We start from the raw sequence: 21218 nt of genomic DNA, 5'->3' as shown, positions 1-21218 counted from the left end.
GTTCCCTAGTTCTACCACTGTGGTTCTCAACGCTGCCAGCTTGATTTCATTTTCTATTACTCTATGCCAGGTTCCTGTGGCCAGTTCTCAAAAGATCCATATCAAATACTACTGAGTGATTGCTTATAGTGTTGTTTTTTGTGATTAGCATTGCTTGTGAAATTAAATTATATTTTTATGTGTCCTTCCAGTGTGCTTTCCATATTTCACAGTGAATTCCCCTTTTCCTCCTACCCCCAGGGTCTTGTGCTCTTAATTGCTTCTTTGTGGCTTGCATTTTAAAGCTTTTGAGTTTCAGTATTCTCTCCTTGGAGATCCACTCTGCACTGCTGAACTTAAGGTATGCCTCCATGTTTTTCAGTCAGCCAATAATTTGGTATAATTATCCATAGAATAATGTCCTTTATTGTTTGCCACCAGTCCTTTATTTGTATTCTGTTTGGGCAGTGGGTTGCTCTTTTCCCAGCTACATTTTCATTAAATCCTTATAAACCATAAATGCTGTAGCATATAGGGGCTCAGGAATCACACAACTTGCTTTCTGTGAATGTCTCTGGGACCTGTGTGACCCACCTTGCTGTGGTTAGATTTTCCAATGTACACATGAGAACACTTCCTGAGTTGCTCACCATTTATTATTTAGAAGTCTTTGCTATTGGTTGCCTAGGGGGTATGAGTAGGGCCCTATATTATTCTGACAGCCCTTGGTTCAGAAATTACCCTATAGCCACCCGACTAGCTTCTGGTCCTTATTACTTTGAATCCGCGGGACCCCTCACCTACCATGTTTGCACCCTCTGCATTGAGTGGTTCTGTGTCAGGGCCGGCAGCCCCCCTTGCTTTCTAAGAGAGCGTTCTGTAGGCTAGCTCTCCTGAAAATCCAAGCCTGGCTCATGGAGCACTCCTTTCCCAGTCTCTGCTGTCACTGTTCTTTCATGCCAGCCACTGGGCTCCTTCATCCACAGCTGAGGGTTGGGTGCTTCCACTCCAGGATAGGCCCCTGCCAGCCCTCACAGTGGGCACTCACAGGATGAATTTCCCTTTTGTTTCAGAAGCAGAGCACTACTGCCCCTCAGTCACAATTTGACTTGTCCCCCGGTGGGGTCAGGATTACCAGCACCCTACTGCATTTCCCATGCAGGTTGACCTCCAACAAAATCTTCTGTAATCCTTCTTTGTGGCTTAAACCATCTATTTCTCTGCAAAGACATTTTCAAGGTCTGTTCTATTCACAGTAAGAGGCGCTCTCAGTGTTCTTTGTGCAGGAATCTTGCAGTTAAAGAGGGATTGACCTGGAAAGAGCAGAGGAGCCCATCTTACTCCATTATGTGCAAACCCCCCAGAACTAAAAGTTAATTAAATGCATCTGAAACAAGCTCACTAGTCAAATTCTCTTGTATGTATGTATGTGCTGTTTGTTCAGTGTCAGCCTAGCCAAATGGTTGCTGAACACTCTACAGGGTCAAAGGCATAAATAGAGTCAATATGTGATTAGGGGGATGCTAGGTTCTGAGAGTGGAGGTGGACTGTTTCTTAGTTGGAGTGTTATGTCCTCTAAAGAGTGGTGTGTTCATTTTCTTTGTAATTTGGAGCAGGGTTGTCATGGTCTGGTATATACAGGGATACACTTCAGGATTCTGTGTTTTTAAATGGAGAAGGCATATTGTCATGCATTGGAGGTGATGAGATTGTCAGTCATACAAGCCTTTGATAAGGTTCACTGGGGCATGTAGAATGTCCTTTCAAATGTGGAAACTGCTACACTATCGAACACAGTGTTGCCACCGTAAAGATGTGAGAGTAGAAGAATTTGAACAACAGTTCTGAAGTCACTTTCTAGGAAGGCATTGTTTCACACTTCAGTCTATCAGACTGCTGTAGCTTTCTTCACGGTGTGCTCCTTGATGGTAAATTTAGTGTCCACGGTTAATCCAAGTGACTTAGCAATAGGTGGAAGTTGGAGTTGCAGTCGCTTCAGGTTCATGTTTTTGAGCCTTGTATGGATTAGTTGTTGCTTGTTGCTCTTGGCAAATAGTAGTAACTCTATCTTGGTTCCAGGCCTGAATGCCCAGCACCTACCTGAAACTCAACCCATTCAACACAGAATTACTGCTATTTGATGAAAACAACAAACACAATACAGTACAAACCTGGCTGAATGGCATGAACCTTGACCACGTCTAACCTCAGCTCATACTGATTCTGAAGAAATATGATGACATCACCCCCATCTTGATGGAACTCCATTGACTTCCCTTGTCCCTACCCTCACCATCTTCAAAACTAGCTGCACCATATTCAAAACCATCACATCCAGCACCCTGCCTGTCTGGCAGACAAGTTCCCTATCTTTGGTGTATTTCAGCACACCTGCAGCTGGGACACCATCAGACTGCAGACTAAGAAGTGAAAAGAGACAAGACAACAGGCCTTTTCGATCTATGCACCAAGGATCAGAAACAACATCCCCGTATCCACCAGGACTGCCCCAACTTGTCTGCAATTTAGGAAAAAGATGAAGGTTCACCTCTTTAAAGAACATTATGTCACAATGCATTAATAGTCCCTAACCCAGCTTCCCCTCCTATTACACGTTGTCTTTGATCATTTAGTTCACCTTGCTGGTTTCGACTAGGTTTGTGCTATAGAAATAATATAGATATGCATATTTTGGTGGGATTGAGCTTCAGGTAGATGCTGGATATCCTGGTCTTGGTGAGGTGATTAGGTGTTGATGGCCTGGTGTGGATGAGAGTTTAAAGTATAGTTGTTTTGCTGGCGTATTGGTGAATGTCATTGCTATTATAGGTGAGAAGAGACCCAAGTGGTTCCATATAGAGGTTGAAGATGGCAGAGGACCAGTTGAAACTACTCTGAAGGTGATGGAGATTATCTGGGACCTGGAAGTGCCAATGTTGAATGAACCCATGTTGGTTGGATAAGTTGGGTAGGTAGGGAGAGAACCGGTAAAGAACGTTGCAAGTGAATCCCATTAGAGACGTCTGGGTGTGGATGATGGTAGGATGATCGACCTTTTCAAAAATGGTGCACACCTTTTTGCAAAAATGAATGGCAACAGCTGATCCATTTGCACCCCTTCCTCCCTTAAATGTTAAAACATTTGAAAATTCATATTTAGGAAAGAGAGAACTGAAAGTAATTATGCCAGTAAAGAGGTCAATTCTGGGCAAATGTAGAACAAAAATTACATTGTTCAGTAATGCAATGATACTGTTGTTACAATGCTCAATACAGCTTTTAGGCAATTGTTCTTCAAAATGATACATCAACACCAATTATTTGGTATATGTCTCTCTGTTGACGCTGTTGTTGGAATAGTGATGGCTTCTGTCCATTGAACAGCGTTAACTAGTGATACCTCTTGCAGTTTGTTTCATTTCTCGAAGACCAAGATGCTTTTACCTGCTTACATTTATAGAAGTATACTTTTATTTGCATCCACGAGGAACAGCAAGCTCACCATCAACAGCTCGACAGTGATGTCCTTATACGACGGCTGCTATCTTGCTTAGATTATATGGATATACCATCATCTGTTGCTTTTTTTTCCTTTTATCAGTATTTTTTAAAAACCTAACAAAAATAAGTGTACAGAAAGATCAGAAATAATGAATTGCCACTTTTGTCTTTTTTAGCAAATACCACTGCATTTTGCTTATTTGTAGTTCAATTGCATTTCAGTTTTCCAAGTTTCTGGACATAGATTTTTCGATCCAGAAATAATGAGCACTGTAATCTCTATGAAATTAGCCTACATACAGTTTTGCACTGACAAAGGAAAATGTTCATTTTAATTGACACATTTGTTCTCCAAAAGACTGAACAGGCAGTCTTGCTTTAATTGAATGTGCCTCATAAAAGCTTTCTTTAAAATTGACACTCAGGTTTTGCAAAACTCATTTAAGGAAAGGTGACATTTTAAAATTATCAGATTTTATTCCGTTTTCGGCAAGACAACGTTCCAGACAACTGTACATTTTACTAATTTACGGCATTATATTCTATTATAATTTCAGCATAACAAATACCACATACATATTGCCATTTTATTAAATTTTTTTATTTTTATCAGAGGTTGTGATTGTTTGTAAATTATGTACAATTTGTTGCCATGACTGATAACATCTATCCTGTTGGGCTTGGTGGCTCAGTGACCTAATTCATCCACTGTCAGTGGTTCGAATCCTCACAGGAACACTCAACCTTTCATCCTTCAGAGATCACTCAGATGAGTGCCACTACTCTGGTTAACAATAAACCTTAGTTGTTCTGTGGCAAGACTCCCCCGGATGGACATGCACTATGTTATGTTAGGCATCATGTACTATCAGTAAAACATTGTGGGCCTTGGGCTGATGTTATTTAGGTTTATTGATTATTTTAAGAGTTTAGCTAAGAGAAGGTTGACTATAGCTCTGTTTATTATGAGAGTAAAATGTTTTACCCATTTAAATCACAACAATTAATCTATATGAACATAGTCCCCACCATGCTTTCTTTCAGGAATCAGTGAGTTTATAGAAAATGTAAATACTATTCAAGCACATGAAATTGCACACCACAGGACACTGATTTATGTGGAGCATAAGTGTAGAGTTAAAAGCTCTGACATACAACTGTGTAGAGTTAATTTAAAAGTAAGATTACATCCATTTACAGGGCAAAACCCCAGTATCCCTAATATTGTGAATCAAACGCAGAATCTAACCATCTAAAATAATGTTGTTTGTGCACCATAATTGCACTTCGTTGTGTAAGAAGTGTTCTGAACAGGGCACAGTGTTTCAGTATTTTGGTCAGATGAAGCAAACATTTATTATTCCCTCTCCATTGTTGTTGTAATTTATGGCTTTGCTGACACTGACCTTTATGAAGGGTGCTGTGCACTTGTATGGAATCTCCATATCCTCTGGCATATCCTCAGAAAGGAAACAGGGATGAGGGACTATGGGCCTGATTACAACTTTGGAGGGAGTCCCTCCCCTTCATTATAAACATTAAAAAAATATATCCCTGGTGTCTAGTGGGCATTTCTGCTGCCCGATCGCAGATATGCTGAGAGATACATCAAAGGAAAGGAAATGCCTTTCCTTTCCTTTGATGCCTCTCCCACCCCCCACCTGCCAGTCGGAAGAGAAATGCTTAGTATGCTTCCGGACTTCCAGCGCGATGGGAGGTGACCTCTGATGAGGTCAGCGCACAATTTCCACTCTGGTGTCATCAGATGTCATGTGGGGTGTTGGGGTGGAAGGGGAAGTGATTCTCCTTCCATCCCTGGGGAACCGTGGCCGAGACCAGCTTGTACCGGGCACCCCAGCGGTTAAATGCCCGTTACAGCGTTCAACGGTAACAAGGAGAGGGACTTTAATTGCTGTATAGCCCAGTTAGGAAGGACTACAAGGCTTTGGAACATTCTGCCACTAGAGGGCAGAATGTTCTAATCAATAAAACAAAGTCTTCATGGAGCCTAGGGGATTGAAATCTATTTGGAAGGGGTGGGTTGTAGGTGTGTCTTCCAAGTACTGAATTATTATCTAAAATATCAATGCAATGCAACTGAAAATCATTTGCAAAACTTTGATATTTTAACAAAACTTCAACCGAGGTGGCAATGCATTTTCAATAGGGAAGGAGTTTCCTTGGGATCCCTTCTTCTTTGTGTATATAATGAAAATGGGCTCTACTGAAAATATAAAAAAAAGTTTTTCTGTATTTAAAAGCATTCACAGACATGGTGGCTCTCTGTCCCCAGCAGGCCACCATCCCTCCCTTTAATAACCTCCAATCATAGTGAGTTGTAGTGGTTTGTAATTTGCAACCTACTGGATTAACATTTATGAGGTAAGTCTGATTGTGACCCATTACAATTTGTTTTTTTAAACTCTTCTTATTAAACTGTATACTGTTTACAATAACTGAAAAAATCAAACCAACACTTGTCTCTCGTCACACCATATCCCCCAGTGCTCAGAACAACATTGCTCCCCTCAACCCTCATTTGCACCCTACACAGGTGAGGGGATGTTAATTAGTCCAAGTCTCTGTGATTTTGCAATAGGCCTCAGACTTTGTTGAATTTTCTTGCGCAGCTGCGTGCCTTGTACACCAACTTTTCAGTCTGCATGCACCAGTCCAGGTTAGTCGCCCACCGTTCAATTGTGGGAATGTTTCTACTGCCCCAGTGCTGGACTATGTTCTTTCTGGCCACCATGAGGACTATGTTGCACCACAGCAGAGCATATTTTGGTATTGTCTGGTCCTCACAAATTCTCAGGGTGGCCAATGCCGGACCCATCGATATTGTGTCGCTCTGACCTCTGTCAAACGATCCCCTACCTGGTCCCAGTAGCATCGAAGCCCATGACAGCCCTGCAGTGTGTGCAATAGCATGCCCTGCTGGTCATATCCCATCAGGCACTGATCTGTATCTATCCTCCCCATGCTCTGTAGTCTAGTCATAGTGTAATAGGCCGTTTGTAGGATTTTTAACTGGACCAGGCAGAACCCTCCTAGTCGCTCAGCTCCCTTGGGTGCTTGCAGACCTCTTCCCTGTCTTTATCCTCCAGCATACCCACATCTGTCTCCTATGTCTCCTTCAATAAGGATGGAGGGGTTGATTATTGTTAAGGAGATTTCAGTAGATCTGGGACACTCTGGCCCTAATTACGACCCTTACCACAATGGTCCAACACTTTGGCAGCAGTCAGACCTCTACATTATGACCGTGGCACTACTGGAGGGACTGGCGGTGCTGGCGGTCCCAATCCGCCAGGGCAGCACTTCATGCAGCGGTGCCTTGGGAATTACGAACCCACTCTCCACCAGCTTTTATATGGTGGTTGCACCGCCATGTAGAGGCTGGTGGAGACGGGGTGCAGGAGCCCCCATGGACAGCCCCATCGTGCTTTCCACTATGTGCATTGCAAACAATGAAAAGTGCAAAGGGTGCTGTTGCACCCTGCGCACCGCAACATTGCCACCAGCTCAATTATGAGCCGGCTTCAATGTTGTGGACTGTTCTCTGCTGGCCCGCGGGCGGAAACACCATTTCCACCTGCTAACCCAGTAGGGAAGTTGTAATTGGGTCCGCAAGAAGGCGGCCACACTGGTGGCAACCTGGCTGCGGGAGTTTGGCGGGCACCCTTTTCCACCCGCCAAACTTAAAATTACCCCCTGTGTGACTGTGAAGCGGAGCCACTAATACTCTGTATTCTATGAGAATCTCATCCACGACCTCTTGAAGGGCATCCCCATAGCTTGTCAGGATGTGTTTCACTTGGAGGTACCGATAGCTGGAGGTATTAGACAGCTCATGGTGGTTCCGGAGGGCTTCAAACAGGAGGAGCCACCATTCATTTTTTTATGATCAGACCTTCTAATAAAGTGGTTTTGTTCTTAAAAATCTTTAATGGTCACAAAATACTGGTCTTGAATTGGGAGCAGTATTTTATTACCGTATATACCTTCATCTCGCCCTTGGTTTGATCCTGAGCAGGCGTGCATCCAGATGAGGACACTGCAGGTTACTGAAAGTATGTAGCTGCTTCCTTCTCAATATGTGGCCCTTCTATCGTTTGGTGAACCTGGGATCTCAGACATGCGCACTGACACCCACAGACACCTAAAACACACACACGTACACATTCCTGAGTAGATCAAGAATGAAAAAAAATAAGGGCAAGAGAGAAGCAAGGGAGCAGAGAGTGGCAAGAAAGAGAACAGTGAGAACATTGGCCCTCATCAGCCACCAATTACTCATCCCTATCCCTTGGTGAGATTGGGACCTCAGAGCGTGCGTGCACAACTTTCCTTAGAGAAACACAATTATACAAAACAAAGGTGTAAGAGAAACAAGAGAGCAGAGTTTCTACATCAGCCCTATACCATATACTCATAAGAGTTGAAAACTTGTGGTAAAAGAAAATCAGCAGACACTAATACGCTGATAAGGCCTTCGCAGAACTTTGATTACGACACAGTAATTGGGGAAATTCTGCATTATTCTTCGATGCAGAATTACTGATAATTGAGTAACCCTGCTCATGTAATTAAGAGTAATTTGAGGGAAAAAGTCTGTCACAAGATCAGATTTAACGAGCGTGAGTTGGCGCTCCAAATCGGTATTTGTATTCTGCTGTCCATGTTGGTCACAAGGATGCTTTTTGTACTGAGAACATAGTGCTAAATGTCGGGAGTAGGTTAGAGTAAAATGCTACCCAAGAGCACCTCGTGCCTGCTTTTTGAGTTCTGTTGGATTTCGCGCTACTTTATACTGCAAAATGCATCTTTTATCCATTTTGAACGTGAGAGGGCATTTGTGTGCTAAGAAATAGCGCCAATTGCAGAATTACTCTTCTCACTTAATGCAATCACAATCTTGCAGAATTCTTAGGAAATTCTGCATGACTATGCTACATTGCATTACGTGAGTTACACACATCCCTAATGCTGATACTCACAGACAGACATCTGAGCATGCTAACATAAGCAGGACTGACTAAAATAGATGTACCGAAGCATTGCACTGACTATCACAGGGATTTAAATAGAACAAAATCCTAATTTTGTTCAAATTTTAAATTTTAATTTGCATTTTACTGTCGGGATTAAGCAGTGGATTTTGTATAGAATAGTCTCGCAAGTGAAATAAACAGGCCTATATCAGTTCCAATATAATCGTGTTTTAGAAATAAACATTTTCAACATCCAGTTACCAAGGCAGTTTGGGGGTGAGATCTGTCTAATGAAAGTCATACAATACTATTGGGGCCATTTTTGACAAATCTGTTTTGGAAAGATCTCAGATCGCCTAAAATTCCTACTTTTCTGAGAGTTGCACAGAAGGACATCTATATGTTGCAGTTTAATTTGTCAAGTTGGCTCTTGTCAACTGCAGTTCTTACAGTACAATAAAACGTTCTGACAAAGACTGTAAGTCAGATATATGGGTTTTGCCAAAGCTTGCTGCAATTGCATTCATGTACCCGGTACAGGGGAACACCAGGCATTATTTTCTAGTCCAATTTCCTGGAAGCCTTGTGTTGAAAGGATGATAATTGTCAGATAACGTGTCTTAGACAACAACCTAAGACTTCTGCAGGTTATTCTCATAACTTTTTCTTAAATAATGGTATCTCTTGGGGCATTGCTGCCTGCTTGGTGTATAGAATTGCATTGTAATATTACAGTGTTACGCTGTGTCTCTTTTCTGTACCTGTGTATTAACGTTGTGTGAAATACCTAACCCCATGACTACTTATTTGGCAGTTTTCCTCATCACACTGCTGACAGTGTTCGACTATATGTGGGGCTTTCCTACCTCGAAGCCTTGAGAACACATTTGCCCTTCATAAACTGTTTATTTTGCAATGAGGGCTATACAAATATACACATAGTAGAAATGTAATCAATGCTCCTCAAAGTAGTCCAGATAATACTCAGTGCCAACCTTCATTATGTCAAGAGGCAATGGGCCAGGCCCCATCTGTCACTGCTTCCAATAGTACTAACGCTACTGCTGTCTGGGGCCTCAGCCTTCAAGAATGGTGTAACTTGTCTGCACCCAACCACGCACTCACTCAATCAAGTTCATCCACAAACTCGTGCATTCATTTAATCATCCATGTGTTCACCTGTTCAGCCATTCAGCCATGAATTCATACTTTGGTCTGTTTTCTCAGTCACTCACTGATTAAATCATCTCTTTAGTCTCTCATTCAATAGTTGACTCATTTTCAGTCACATTTCCACAATTACACGCACAAACTTGGCAAACATCAGAGAAGCACTTTCATTTCTAAACTGCAAGGCCTATTGGATTTTCAAAAGCTTGTCAATTTTTCTTACCTCCATAGGTTTAACTTTTTTGTCTTTTTATTCTCACAGGTATCTGGGACTTCAGTTAGTCTTTGAAGTGGCAGCCTTCATTTGTTTCTTCATAGTATTCATCGTTCTGCGAAATCAAGAAAAACGAGCTTTGAACAATCACAGTCCGGAAAACCAGACACTCACCACCATGGTCGAAAATGGCGAAGGTTCCTCTGTGTGATGGAGATTCTGACCATGAACGTAGCGCGTGCCTGGCGCAGGCCTTCTCCCTGCACGGACCAGGGGGCTCTCCTATACTGCACTCTAATCTCCAGCTGCGGCTGTTTACCTGGAGGTACTTAGCACCTGCGTGATACATTTCAAATCAGGGATGCCGTCATTTTTTTCCAAAAATCAAATACAATTCCATGTTATAGATGTATATTATAGAGCAATGGACCGTGGTTTCATGCTCCCGTACACAACTTTTCCCAGCATCATGCACTCAGTGTGACAAAACCAGTGTGTTTTATGTACAGGACACTATTGTGATGTGCAGGCAAAAGCAGTGTTCTGAATACCCCTACAGAGAGTCCTGAAGAACGATGACTACATCACAGCAGACACTCCTGATCGCATATATAAACCCCCTGCAGGTTGTCCATTTAATACACTTGTTTATTGAACACTTGTTTGCTGTTTTAGAGTATAAGAGCTGTGAACATACATTTTGTTTGTTGGCCCAAGTTATTTGATTTTAGTCAAATACGAAAAGTCTCGCTACAGTCTGTGTTTTAACTCTGATCGTTTATTTTAGAAAGTGCACCACCTTCTAACTTCCATAGAGCAGCAACTTAGGTTTCAGTGGAGATTTTAGGTTAGGAGAAAGGCAAATAATAGTAAATTAGGAGATTAACCTTACTGCATAGACGATCTACCCACCCTACTGGTGTACATGAATCACTGTGAGGTCGTGCACCGCGGCAGTGCAATTGTGGGCTGGGATAAGTGTGCGTGCTTCTGGAAGGGGCAAAGAAAATCACATTATTTCTCTCATGAAGTTTTCTGCAAACCAACAAAGCAGACATCCTTACTATTTATGATATCTCCATACCAAAGGTTATCATAAAGTTCTGACTCATTGTTTAAGAAGCACCAGGTCTAAGTATGGACATGACCACAGTCCTGCTTCCCACTGAAGAAGAGGATGGCTCTTAGGTGTGCCCAGAAGCTGCAGCATGATGTGGGAAGAGGTTCTGATCTGTGAGGACACCTATATGAGTGGTGCCCACCTGAATTTGTAAACACACTTCAAGTCGTGACAGAAGTCCTTTGGTGGGAGTTCTAATGAATATCCTTGGGACAAGAAATCTTGAGAATGGACGATATTACTAAGTTAGTCACAGGGGCCTGATTCCCAAAGGTAAACTTGGACGTTTGGTCTAAACTTAGACAAAACGTCTAAGTTTATGACTTTGGGAATTTATAAGTAGTATCTTTAGCTCAACACTAAGGGGGGGTTCTAAGTTTAGAACAAACCTCTAAGTTTACCTTTGTGAATCGGGCCCTTGGTATTTGAATATGTTGATCTTATGAGAGAAGTACAGTATCATGGGCAGGTGACACCAAAGTGTCTTTAGGGTGCCAGGAAATATCCTGAGCTATGGATGAGCCAGTCAAAGAGGTATTGGGCTGCTAGGCCAATTGACAATTTGCCATTTCACATGGAACTTCTGTCACTGAATAAACCAAAAAATTATAGAGTTTGACAATTATCTGCCATCTTTTCTCAACTGCTGAAATGATACTGAATGTAGCAATGGGAAAGGAAGACAACAAACTAACACAAGCATAACGGAACAGTTTTGTTCTGTGATCTGACCGATTGTTTCAATATTTTTAAATAAAGCTTTACTGCGTTTGTAGTTAACTAGTTTTCATATTTTTAGTTCCTTTTGATGAGTCATTTTTGCTTACTCTTGTCGGACATGATATTGGGAAAAAACATGTTTCGACATTACCAAAAATAGGGTGTAGCAGAAATAATAATCACAACGTTTTAAGGCATGGATTATCAACTTGTGCATTAGTCTGATGCTAAAATAAGTTTTTTCCTTTAATCACAATTGAGATTTTTCAAAAACTATCTACAACTTGTACATTATTTTCATACACACACAGTTAAATTAATTAATGCATTGCGAAAGTGTGATCTCTGTTGCAATTCTTATCTACATCTGATCATCAGATGAAACTACATATTGTTACTCATGCACTAACATTTTCATTTGCATCTAATCTTGACATATATAGTTTAGCCATCACAAACATATCAACATAAAACGTCTTTCTATATCCTTTTATATAACCTTACTTAATTCTTATCTCCTCACTGCACAACCTACTCCTGAGTTGGGTTAGGCAATTAAAATGATTTAAAATTGTGAGTTGCATTCTTCCTTACCCATAAGTGGCATCCATTAAGACTTGTAAGTTTCAAATTTATTTGATGCACCTCACACTTTTCACCTCTTACACACAATTCCCACTGAGGTGTTAGGTGTTCGTAGGGTGATACAATAATTTTTAAACAATTTGAATAATGTCCCTACTGTCTACTAGTTTGTGGACACTAGCAAAGTTACCCTTGTATGTCCATGACCATTCCTCTGATGTTTAAGTTTTTGTGTGTTCATCTCTTGGAATATCCACCCCTTCACTCACACTCACATCCTACTTTTGATTAAGTTAAACAATAGTTGCTTAAAAAAGAGTGATGTTTCTGACTTTACTCCTGCACACATGGCAACTGAGTCTAAAGGGGTTCCAGGAGAGCTGTAGCCATGGTACCTTTTCAGAACATCCAGTGCCTCTTCAAATGTGTTATGTTTAGCTTAGTTATATCTGTTTTTCATCTTATGTGGATATGGTCAAGATCTGGTACTTGCTGGACTTGACACTACTAAGCTAAGACTCATTTGCTTTGTTTGATTCAGTGAATCACATGTAAATTAAGCATATGCAAATTAATAACTTTCCCAAATGCAAGACGCACAAAAAAAAGTGAATACTTCTAATTGTAAGTAATAATAGAGCACAGATCTATCATCTGTAGCCATACACAAGATGGAGTAACTCTACCTCAAAAGAAATTTCATAACTTCGCTAAGTCAACATGTGGGCAACTGTTATTGAGATTTCAGTAATTTTTTTTTTTTTATACTGTTGAGACTTTTATAATTACCTTTCTAATTGCACAGATAGCTATAGCTTTTTCACCTGACCATTGGAAAATATCTTTCAGATTTTAAAGAGATGATTAGAAATTTGGTGCATGTTAATATGATGTCTTCTAATGCAAAGTACCACTTTCAGCAAGCAGTAAGGTGGTCTCCAAGGTAGCAGTACCGCTATGGTGAGCTTCCGTATGCTTAATAGACCAGACTTTGGTAGTTCCAGAATAGTTCTTCATAAACTAGGACTGTAAAATCGAGTGGCAGTGCAGCATATATCGGTTGTTTGTTTTGAACCCTGAATGTTCCAAAAAATAGAATGACTCTCACTAGCTATAGAAACAAAATGCAAAATAATTGCTGCCTCTTGTAATGCAAAGCTATCTGACCCACTACTTGAAAAGTAGCCCTGCTTCTGAACATTGTCAACATTTTCTTTTTGTTTAGTTCGTTGTTCCATAATAATTGTTTTTTCATATAAATCTTCATACCACCATTTTTATTCCTTAGAGCTATAAATACCAGGTGTTATTATCAGTGATGCTCAGTTTGTTTGACCTCCAAAGGATGGGTTATTTGCCCTTACATGATTTCAAGCTTGTGTCCTGCAGCTCTTGCCAGATATAGAGAAACCAGAGCTTAATTGAGCCATTGTATTTTTTGTTACCTACCCCCAAACAATATTTCTATCTTTTTTTGTGAAAGTAGGTACTGTTATAAACCACCTGTTCACAGTCAACATGTTATTCAGGATTGGAGTGCCATACATTTTAAATGTCAGTCTTCTAGAAGTCATTTAGCAATTTTGCCTTAAAAATTGATTGTTCTGAATGAAAAATCTTAAACATCTATTTGTTATTTCAGACAATATAGGAAATGTTATGCATAAAAAGGGTAATTTCTTATATATGTGACACATACAATTTAAGACACAGTTTATAACTTTACAAACTCAATTTGTTTATAAGTATTTTTGTTTTGTGAAAAAAAATGAACGTTCTAATAAACTGGACATGTTTCACCTGTAAAACGCCTCTCTATATTGTCTTTTTTTTCTATAAATTCACAATTTCAATATACCTTAAGAATTTCAGCTTTGTGTCAGATTTTATGTGATTGAGAGAGTTTCAGTGGAGATATAATTCTTCTATTACTGATTCCGGAAATGGTTCCCATGGATCTTTTATATTCTGGAGAGGTCACAAATGCGAGTTATGAAGAGGGGTAGTTGGAAGTTAATTCACTAGTCCAAGTCAGACACTCATGGAATCATTTCAAGATTCTAGGGTTGGACATTCTTGGCAAGACTAGAAGCCACAGTATAAGGCACATCTTGCACTAACTCACGTGCCTTAGTCTTTTGCGCCTGTTGTGTTTTCCTTCTTGATTCCCCTGCCTGTCCCAGCTGAACTGCGACTTTGAATCTTTATTGACTTGCGTGGTAAACTTTGAACTTACTTTCGTTGTGTTTTTTTTAAGCTGGCCACCATTTATTTGCATCCCGTGCTCCAATCTTGGTTTGTAATAAGCAACAGAACTCAACATTCCCTATCAGCCCGGAGAAAGGGGTAATTTAATTCCTAAATACATAAGTATCACACAAGGTCATTATTTTATGATGTACTCATTATCTGAGTTATACTCTTTTTCAAAGAGTAATGGTCCTTTGGACATCCCGAGCAGATATTCAGTGTCTGTCCTTAACCATTGTCTCTGTGGCTCTTCTTTCCCCAATTTTTCCCCTGGTTCTTAATTGAGAAATGTTTATTGCTTATCTCAGGTTGAACAGTGTGATTTTTGGCAGACACATTCTTGGTTACATTAGACACCCTCCCTGTTTCTACCACTTTTAAACGTGTAGAATTCCATATAACATATGCTTTTTTATGTGATGCTTTCTTTAGGTTTTGGCTTAAACAGCAAAAGAATGAAAACAAATCAACCAGGCACAGTATAGTTTGAATTAAACACCAATAGATTTCAGAAAACAACTACAATTAAAGTGAAGTACCTACAAAAAATTGCAGAGAGAAAAATAACAGTATATAGTCTGTTCTTTCTTAGTTCCTGTCCTCAGATCTTAGCTGCAAATGGTCCTGGACAATTGCCTGCTTTTTGACAACTCCAGGTCCAAGAGTCCTAGTGCAGTCATATCTGCAGTCATACTACTAGACTGAAATTGTGTTGAGTATTTTGCTTCTGATGTCCTGTGTCCCCATTCTGTAAACTCTCAAACTGAGGACCTTTTTAAGCACTTGACTCAGGGTAGTGAGACAGAGCAGTCCAACGCTTACTCTGAGAGGTGCTTAAGTGCTTATGAGACAATTCTCCGGTCAAGGACTATTTCTTTGATGTAGCATGTGGGACATAAACCTTTTTGTTTACTTTTGATTTCACAACGTTTGGCATTTTTATTAACAAGTTGGCCCCACGCAGGTGTCCCTCACTTCTTGGGCACTTGTGGGAGTAGTCCAGCAGACTGTGTGGACTTCTACTTCCCTCTCTGGTCCAGTTGCAGGCAGACAGTGGAGAAGCCTCTATTCTCCAGGTGTCAGAAGTTTGGGAAAGAGCACAGTGCCACTCATCATGCCAGCCCCAGCCCTGCTTAAGGCCACAAATTTCAGAACCAGAGGGACCCCACCCAAATGGGGTACTTTTAATAAAGGCACAGTGGTAGTTCTGATCTACCAGAGAGACTCAAAACCATGTGTGCTTCCTTTTAGGGATTTACTTGCTGCAGGTGTCTCCAGCCACGAGTGGATACGTTTTTTTATGATAACTCTAGTCCCATTGGCCCAATATAGAGTTGTTAGCTTAATCACAATGAGTATTGTTTTGGGTCCTCCTGAAACCAGCTATCCAGGGGGTGTTTCCTTAATGTTTTTTTTACTGCACCTTGACATTACTTATTCCTCTTTTGCAGCACCAGCAGTTCGAAGGACCCTGAGCCTTCACTTTGGCCCTCCTCTGCAGCCCTTGAAGTAGTATCCTAGGATCTTCCTGGCAGCAGTACACCATGGTCCTCAAGTTATTTTCCAAGCAAACAAATCTTCATCCACTTGCAGAATGTCAGTGTATTTCCACAACCAAGACAAATCCCCTTTGTTCAGGTCTGCAGGAAGTCAACCCTCTGCTAGCTCTGAGAGAGAAACATGTGACAAGTGCTACTGGCCCTGGAGACAAAATTCAATGAATGTCCTAGGAGGGCAAGTCGAGAGAGTGTCAACCACACTCTAGACAGGGGCCATCTACTATGTATGTCCATACTCCTCCTTTGATTGTTCTTCTCTTTCTCAACTGTTCTTCCACGTGCAAGGGTTTTAAAAATGGAGGTGGAGGATCCTAGAGGGTGGGGGTCCCTATCCAATCCAAACATGCCATATCACCCCCATTCCTAAACAGCAATTTCAGGTCCTTTGTCCAACCCCTAGCACAGCATTCTGGGAAAAATTACTATGGCAGCACATTCCACTCTCTAAATCATGCTGTCTCGTTCAGGTCTGGTTTCTTCTACCTAGGCTTCAAAGAGAACGTCATGTAGTGATGTGAGCAGAAGTCTGCCTGCCCTTCCTAAGTCCCATGTGAGAACATCCTGCTAGTTCAAGTCTAGGAGAGGCACCTTATTAGCTTATGGAGAGTTTACTGCCACCCTTTCTCTGGAGAGAGAGAAGGCTAAACGCTAAGCATGGGTTGTTTCAGAGCGAGCTTTAAATTGGCCTGGCCAGCAGACTAATAAATTGGCCCAGCAGCTTAAAGCATCAACGTCGATTAAGCTACCTAAGCCTCTTCAGGTGTGAACTTGTGTTATGTGTTACCTCTTCTGAGCCATTTATCTCATCTGTACACAGCAGCTGACCCCATTTTTTTTTTTTAAAAGGTAGACCATGAAAGTTGCACCACAAATCCTTTTTTAACAGAAGCTTAGATTGGGTGAGATTCCATTTGGTAAAAACATTGACAACAGAGGTTCAAAAACAACAACAACAACAAAAAATGGGTCTAATCACGGGTCAGGATGTGATTCCTAAACCTGCCATTCTGCATTCACTATGAGGTAACAGACTATGTTTTTGGCAGTTTTGCCTCATTTAGGATTGAGTCCAATGAAACTTGGATGAGCAGCGAGTGAAACAGTAGAGGATAAGAGACTCAAGCATGGGTTCTGAGTGCACACAGGTAACAATGTTGAATATTTGGTCCAGTGATTCCTAGGTTTCTTTATTCTCTCCCATTAATAATGAGGGATAAATAATTATTGTCAAAGTCAAGAGGATGTTTTTTATGTGACAACATGTGCAAACACAGGCATGCGTACGTGAGCATAGTTTTGCTGTGTTCTTATTGAAATCTGTCTCTTTCTGTGTGTCTTATATCTGTGCACTTTTTTATTCCCCGGATTTGCAGTGTTTCTGGTATTTATTACTAAGTGGGAGGTGCCATGTAGTACCACAAGCTTGGTAAATAATATATAGTAGGGTTTCTGGTTTTCAGTTAAAACCAATAATAACTGATAAAACACCATAGGGAATATTTGTATTTAAGCATAAACTGGGACGCACTAGATTATTCTACACATTGACTGATTTGATGCCCTCTGATGTTAAAATAGTACAAATATGGCTTCTGCCATTTAGCATGTTTTTGCGATGGATGCTCTTGGGCCATGGAAAGCCACTTAATATGCCTTTGTGACAGCCTGCATGGTCCATCTATTCCCAACACCAGCTTCATCTCCTATTTTGGGAGGATGGCTTACCACATATGGTTTTGGTTCACTGTTCACTGCACCTTGCCGTGTGCCAGCAGGTTCACAGATGAACTATGAGAAGGGTCTCAGTCAAGGGCATGCAGTATTACCATAATGTTAACCACATTCACTGAGAAGCTGATAGAGTTGTGCTCCATGAAGGCTGAAGTATCAAGATCATGGCAACAAAAAGCACCATACATACAGGGAGTGCAGAATTATTAGGCAAGTTGTATTTTTGAGGATTAATTTTATTATTGAACAACAACCATGTTCTCAATGAACCCAAAAAACTCATTAATATCAAAGCTGAATATATTTGGAAGTAGTTTTTAGTTTGTTTTTAGTTTTAGCTATGTTAGGGGGATATCTGTGTGTGCAGGTGACTATTACTGTGCATAATTATTAGGCAACTTAACAAAAAAAAATATATACCCATTTCAATTATTTATTATTACCAGTGAAACCAATATAACATCTCAACATTCACAAATATACATTTCTGACATTCAAAAACAAAACAAAAACAAATCAGTGACCAATATAGCCACCTTTCTTTGCAAGGACACTCAAAAGCCTGCCATCCATGGATTCTGTCAGTGTTTTGATCTGTTCACCATCAACATTGCGTGCAGCAGCAACCACAGCCTCCCAGACACTGTTCAGAGAGGTGTACTGTTTTCCCTCCTTGTAAATCTCACATTTGATGATGGACCACAGGTTCTCAATGGGGTTCAGATCAGGTGAACAAGGAGGCCATGTCATTAGATTTCCTTCTTTTATACCCTTTCTTGCCAGCCACGCTGTGGAGTACTTGGACGCGTGTGATGGAGCATTGTCCTGCATGAAAATCATGTTTTTCTTGAAGGATGCAGACTTCTTCCTGTACCACTGCTTGAAGAAGGTGTCTTCCAGGAACTGGCAGTAGGACTGGGAGTTGAGCTTGACTCCATCCTCAACCCGAAAAGGCCCCACAAGCTCATCTTTGATGATACCAGCCCAAACCAGTACTCCACCTCCACCTTGCTGGCGTCTGAGTCGGACTGGAGCTCTCTGCCCTTTACCAATCCAGCCACGGGCCCATCCATCTGGCCCATCAAGACTCACTCTCATTTCATCAGTCCATAAAACCTTAGAAAAATCAGTCTTGAGATATTTCTTGGCCCAGTCTTGACGTTTCAGCTTGTGTGTCTTGTTCAGTGGTGGTCGTCTTTCAGCCTTTCTTACCTTGGCCATGTCTCTGAGTATTGCACACCTTGTGCTTTTGGGCACTCCAGTGATGTTGCAGCTCTGAAATATGGCCAAACTGGTGGCAAGTGGCATCGTGGCAGCTGCACGCTTGACTTTTCTCAGTTCATGGGCAGTTATTTTGCGCCTTGGTTTTTCCACACGCTTCTTGCGACCCTGTTGACTATTTTGAATGAAACGCTTGATTGTTCGATGATCACGCTTCAGAAGCTTTGCAATTTTAAGAGTGCTGCATCCCTCTGCAAGATATCTCACTATTTTTGACTTTTCTGAGCCTGTCAAGTCCTTCTTTTGACCCATTTTGCCAAAGGAAAGGAAGTTGCCTAATAATTATGCACACCTGATATAGGGTGTTGATGTCATTAGACCACACCCCTTCTCATTACAGAGATGCACATCACCTAAGATGCTTAATTGGTAGTAGGCTTTCGAGCCTATACAGCTTGGAGTAAGACAACATGCATAAAGAGGATGATGTGGTCAAAATACTCATTTGCCTAATAATTCTGCACTCCCTGTACAAATGCCTCAAGAATCAGTATAGTACAATAAAGCTCAGCACCCAACCCTGTTCTTAAGTTACATCAGGATGGTCTACAAAACATGTTTATAATAGCTACATGCTCTCTTACAGAAGAATCAGGGGTCATCATGAATATAGTTAATGGCAATGAGTAAGCCCAGAAGGGGTCTAAAACACAGGGTAGTGTGACACTCACTTGCAATATGAAAGCACCGGGCAGCTGGCAATATAAATACATATCTCATGGCCTAAGTAGAAAATCTTAATTTTGCTGACGTTTGTCAGTTGTCTGAAAACTAGAATAGCAGGAAGATGTGTGCTTTCAATGCCCACCTTTAAGCTTTTGTCTACAGCAATAAAATGTTAATGAGGTGCAACCAGACACATCCTTCAAATGTGGTGGGACTATGCATCTGAAAAGAAAGGTTTAGGTGCAAATAAGACCAAAATAGAGGTGCTATAAATCTTGAAATGTTACTTGAGAGAGCAGGTGTGGGCAGTCACATCCCATTAACTAGCTGGCTACCTGGTGTAGAAAAGGGAGCATGATGACCAATAACAATGACTGTGTGTGTCACAGCCATCTTTCAGATACACATGCTCTCAGCAGATCGATAATACATTTGTCTGCAGTTGTGGTGCCAACAGATAGTTGTGCCTAGACACACATAGCCATTGATTGCGTCAATTTCATGAATTCAAATACCAATCTGATGCAGCATTTTTTTAAATCAGTGTACACTTGTAGTACCTTGAAGGCTGCATGGATACACAGGCCTGTTTTGAGACACATTTTAAAGCCCTACTAACATAGCTTGGTCCTTTATACTGAGAAGGTACCCATTTTCCTGTGTATCCTCTGTTGATCTTTTGCCACAATGAGGGTGTCTAACCTTTACTGGACCTGTCTGCTGAGAATGCATAACACCGAGGCCACCAAACATCCATGTTAGGTTCTCTGAAATGAAATTGGTCCACAGGAGCTCCAGGAATGGCTTCATAGCACACCTGAATGGGAGCCATGTTGGAATGGTCTCAGTAATGTGTCTCCAAGGTTGTACCTAATGGGTATTAACCAGATAACAGCAGATGGACTTGATGTCACCTGTATAAGCAGAAAGCTTGATCCACCCCTTTAGCAGTCAGAGGCTCCATGATGGTTATGATGGCAGAGCCAGGAGTAGGAGTATGGTGGCTGGAGGCAGAGCCTGTGGGTTCAGTGTTAGAAACTGTGTTCATATTTAAGTTGAAGCACAAACAAACAAAACTTTCACTGGGAACCTCTTTTATTTCATACACTGCACCACACGTCTGAGGCTCTGTGATGGTGGTGGCTGGAGCAGTGGTGTGTTTGAGGGGAACTTGGGGTTGGGGGCTTAAGGGTTCAAATGTTTGTATTCTAAAACGGCTGTCATTAGGATTGTAAATGTTAGTGGATGTTCAGCAAAATGCAGTGGTCTGTACCAAATAAAAAAGGAGTTGACTGACATCTCTCAAAGTCAGTAACTAAAGCAGACTCACCAAAACAAGCTAACCACTGAAGAAGGTAGTCTGGCACTCCTTTCTGCAAATCATATACTTTTGTGGTGTGTGTAATTTGTGGTGTATTATTTCAACATAAAAGTGTGGCAGGCAACTA

General features: G+C 41.1%; 1 protein-coding gene across 1 annotated transcript in view; it reads left to right on the top strand.

Annotated features, from left to right (window-relative positions):
* Window positions 1-14087, top strand: part of SLCO2B1 (solute carrier organic anion transporter family member 2B1) — a 379804-nt gene extending 365717 nt beyond the window's left edge. Inside the window, exon 15 of the mRNA XM_069203800.1 lies at window positions 9907-14087. Within this exon, the coding sequence (XP_069059901.1) occupies window positions 9907-10069 (163 nt within the window). The 3' untranslated portion in view covers window positions 10070-14087. The remainder of the gene's footprint in view (window positions 1-9906) is intronic.
* The last annotated feature ends 7131 nt before the right edge of the window (window positions 14088-21218 follow it).

This window comes from Pleurodeles waltl, chromosome 8 (genome assembly GCF_031143425.1).
Source record: "Pleurodeles waltl isolate 20211129_DDA chromosome 8, aPleWal1.hap1.20221129, whole genome shotgun sequence".
NCBI classification, from domain to species: domain Eukaryota; kingdom Metazoa; phylum Chordata; class Amphibia; order Caudata; family Salamandridae; genus Pleurodeles; species Pleurodeles waltl.
Note: the sequence above shows the minus strand (reverse complement) of the source record. Positions and strands in the feature narration are given on the sequence as shown.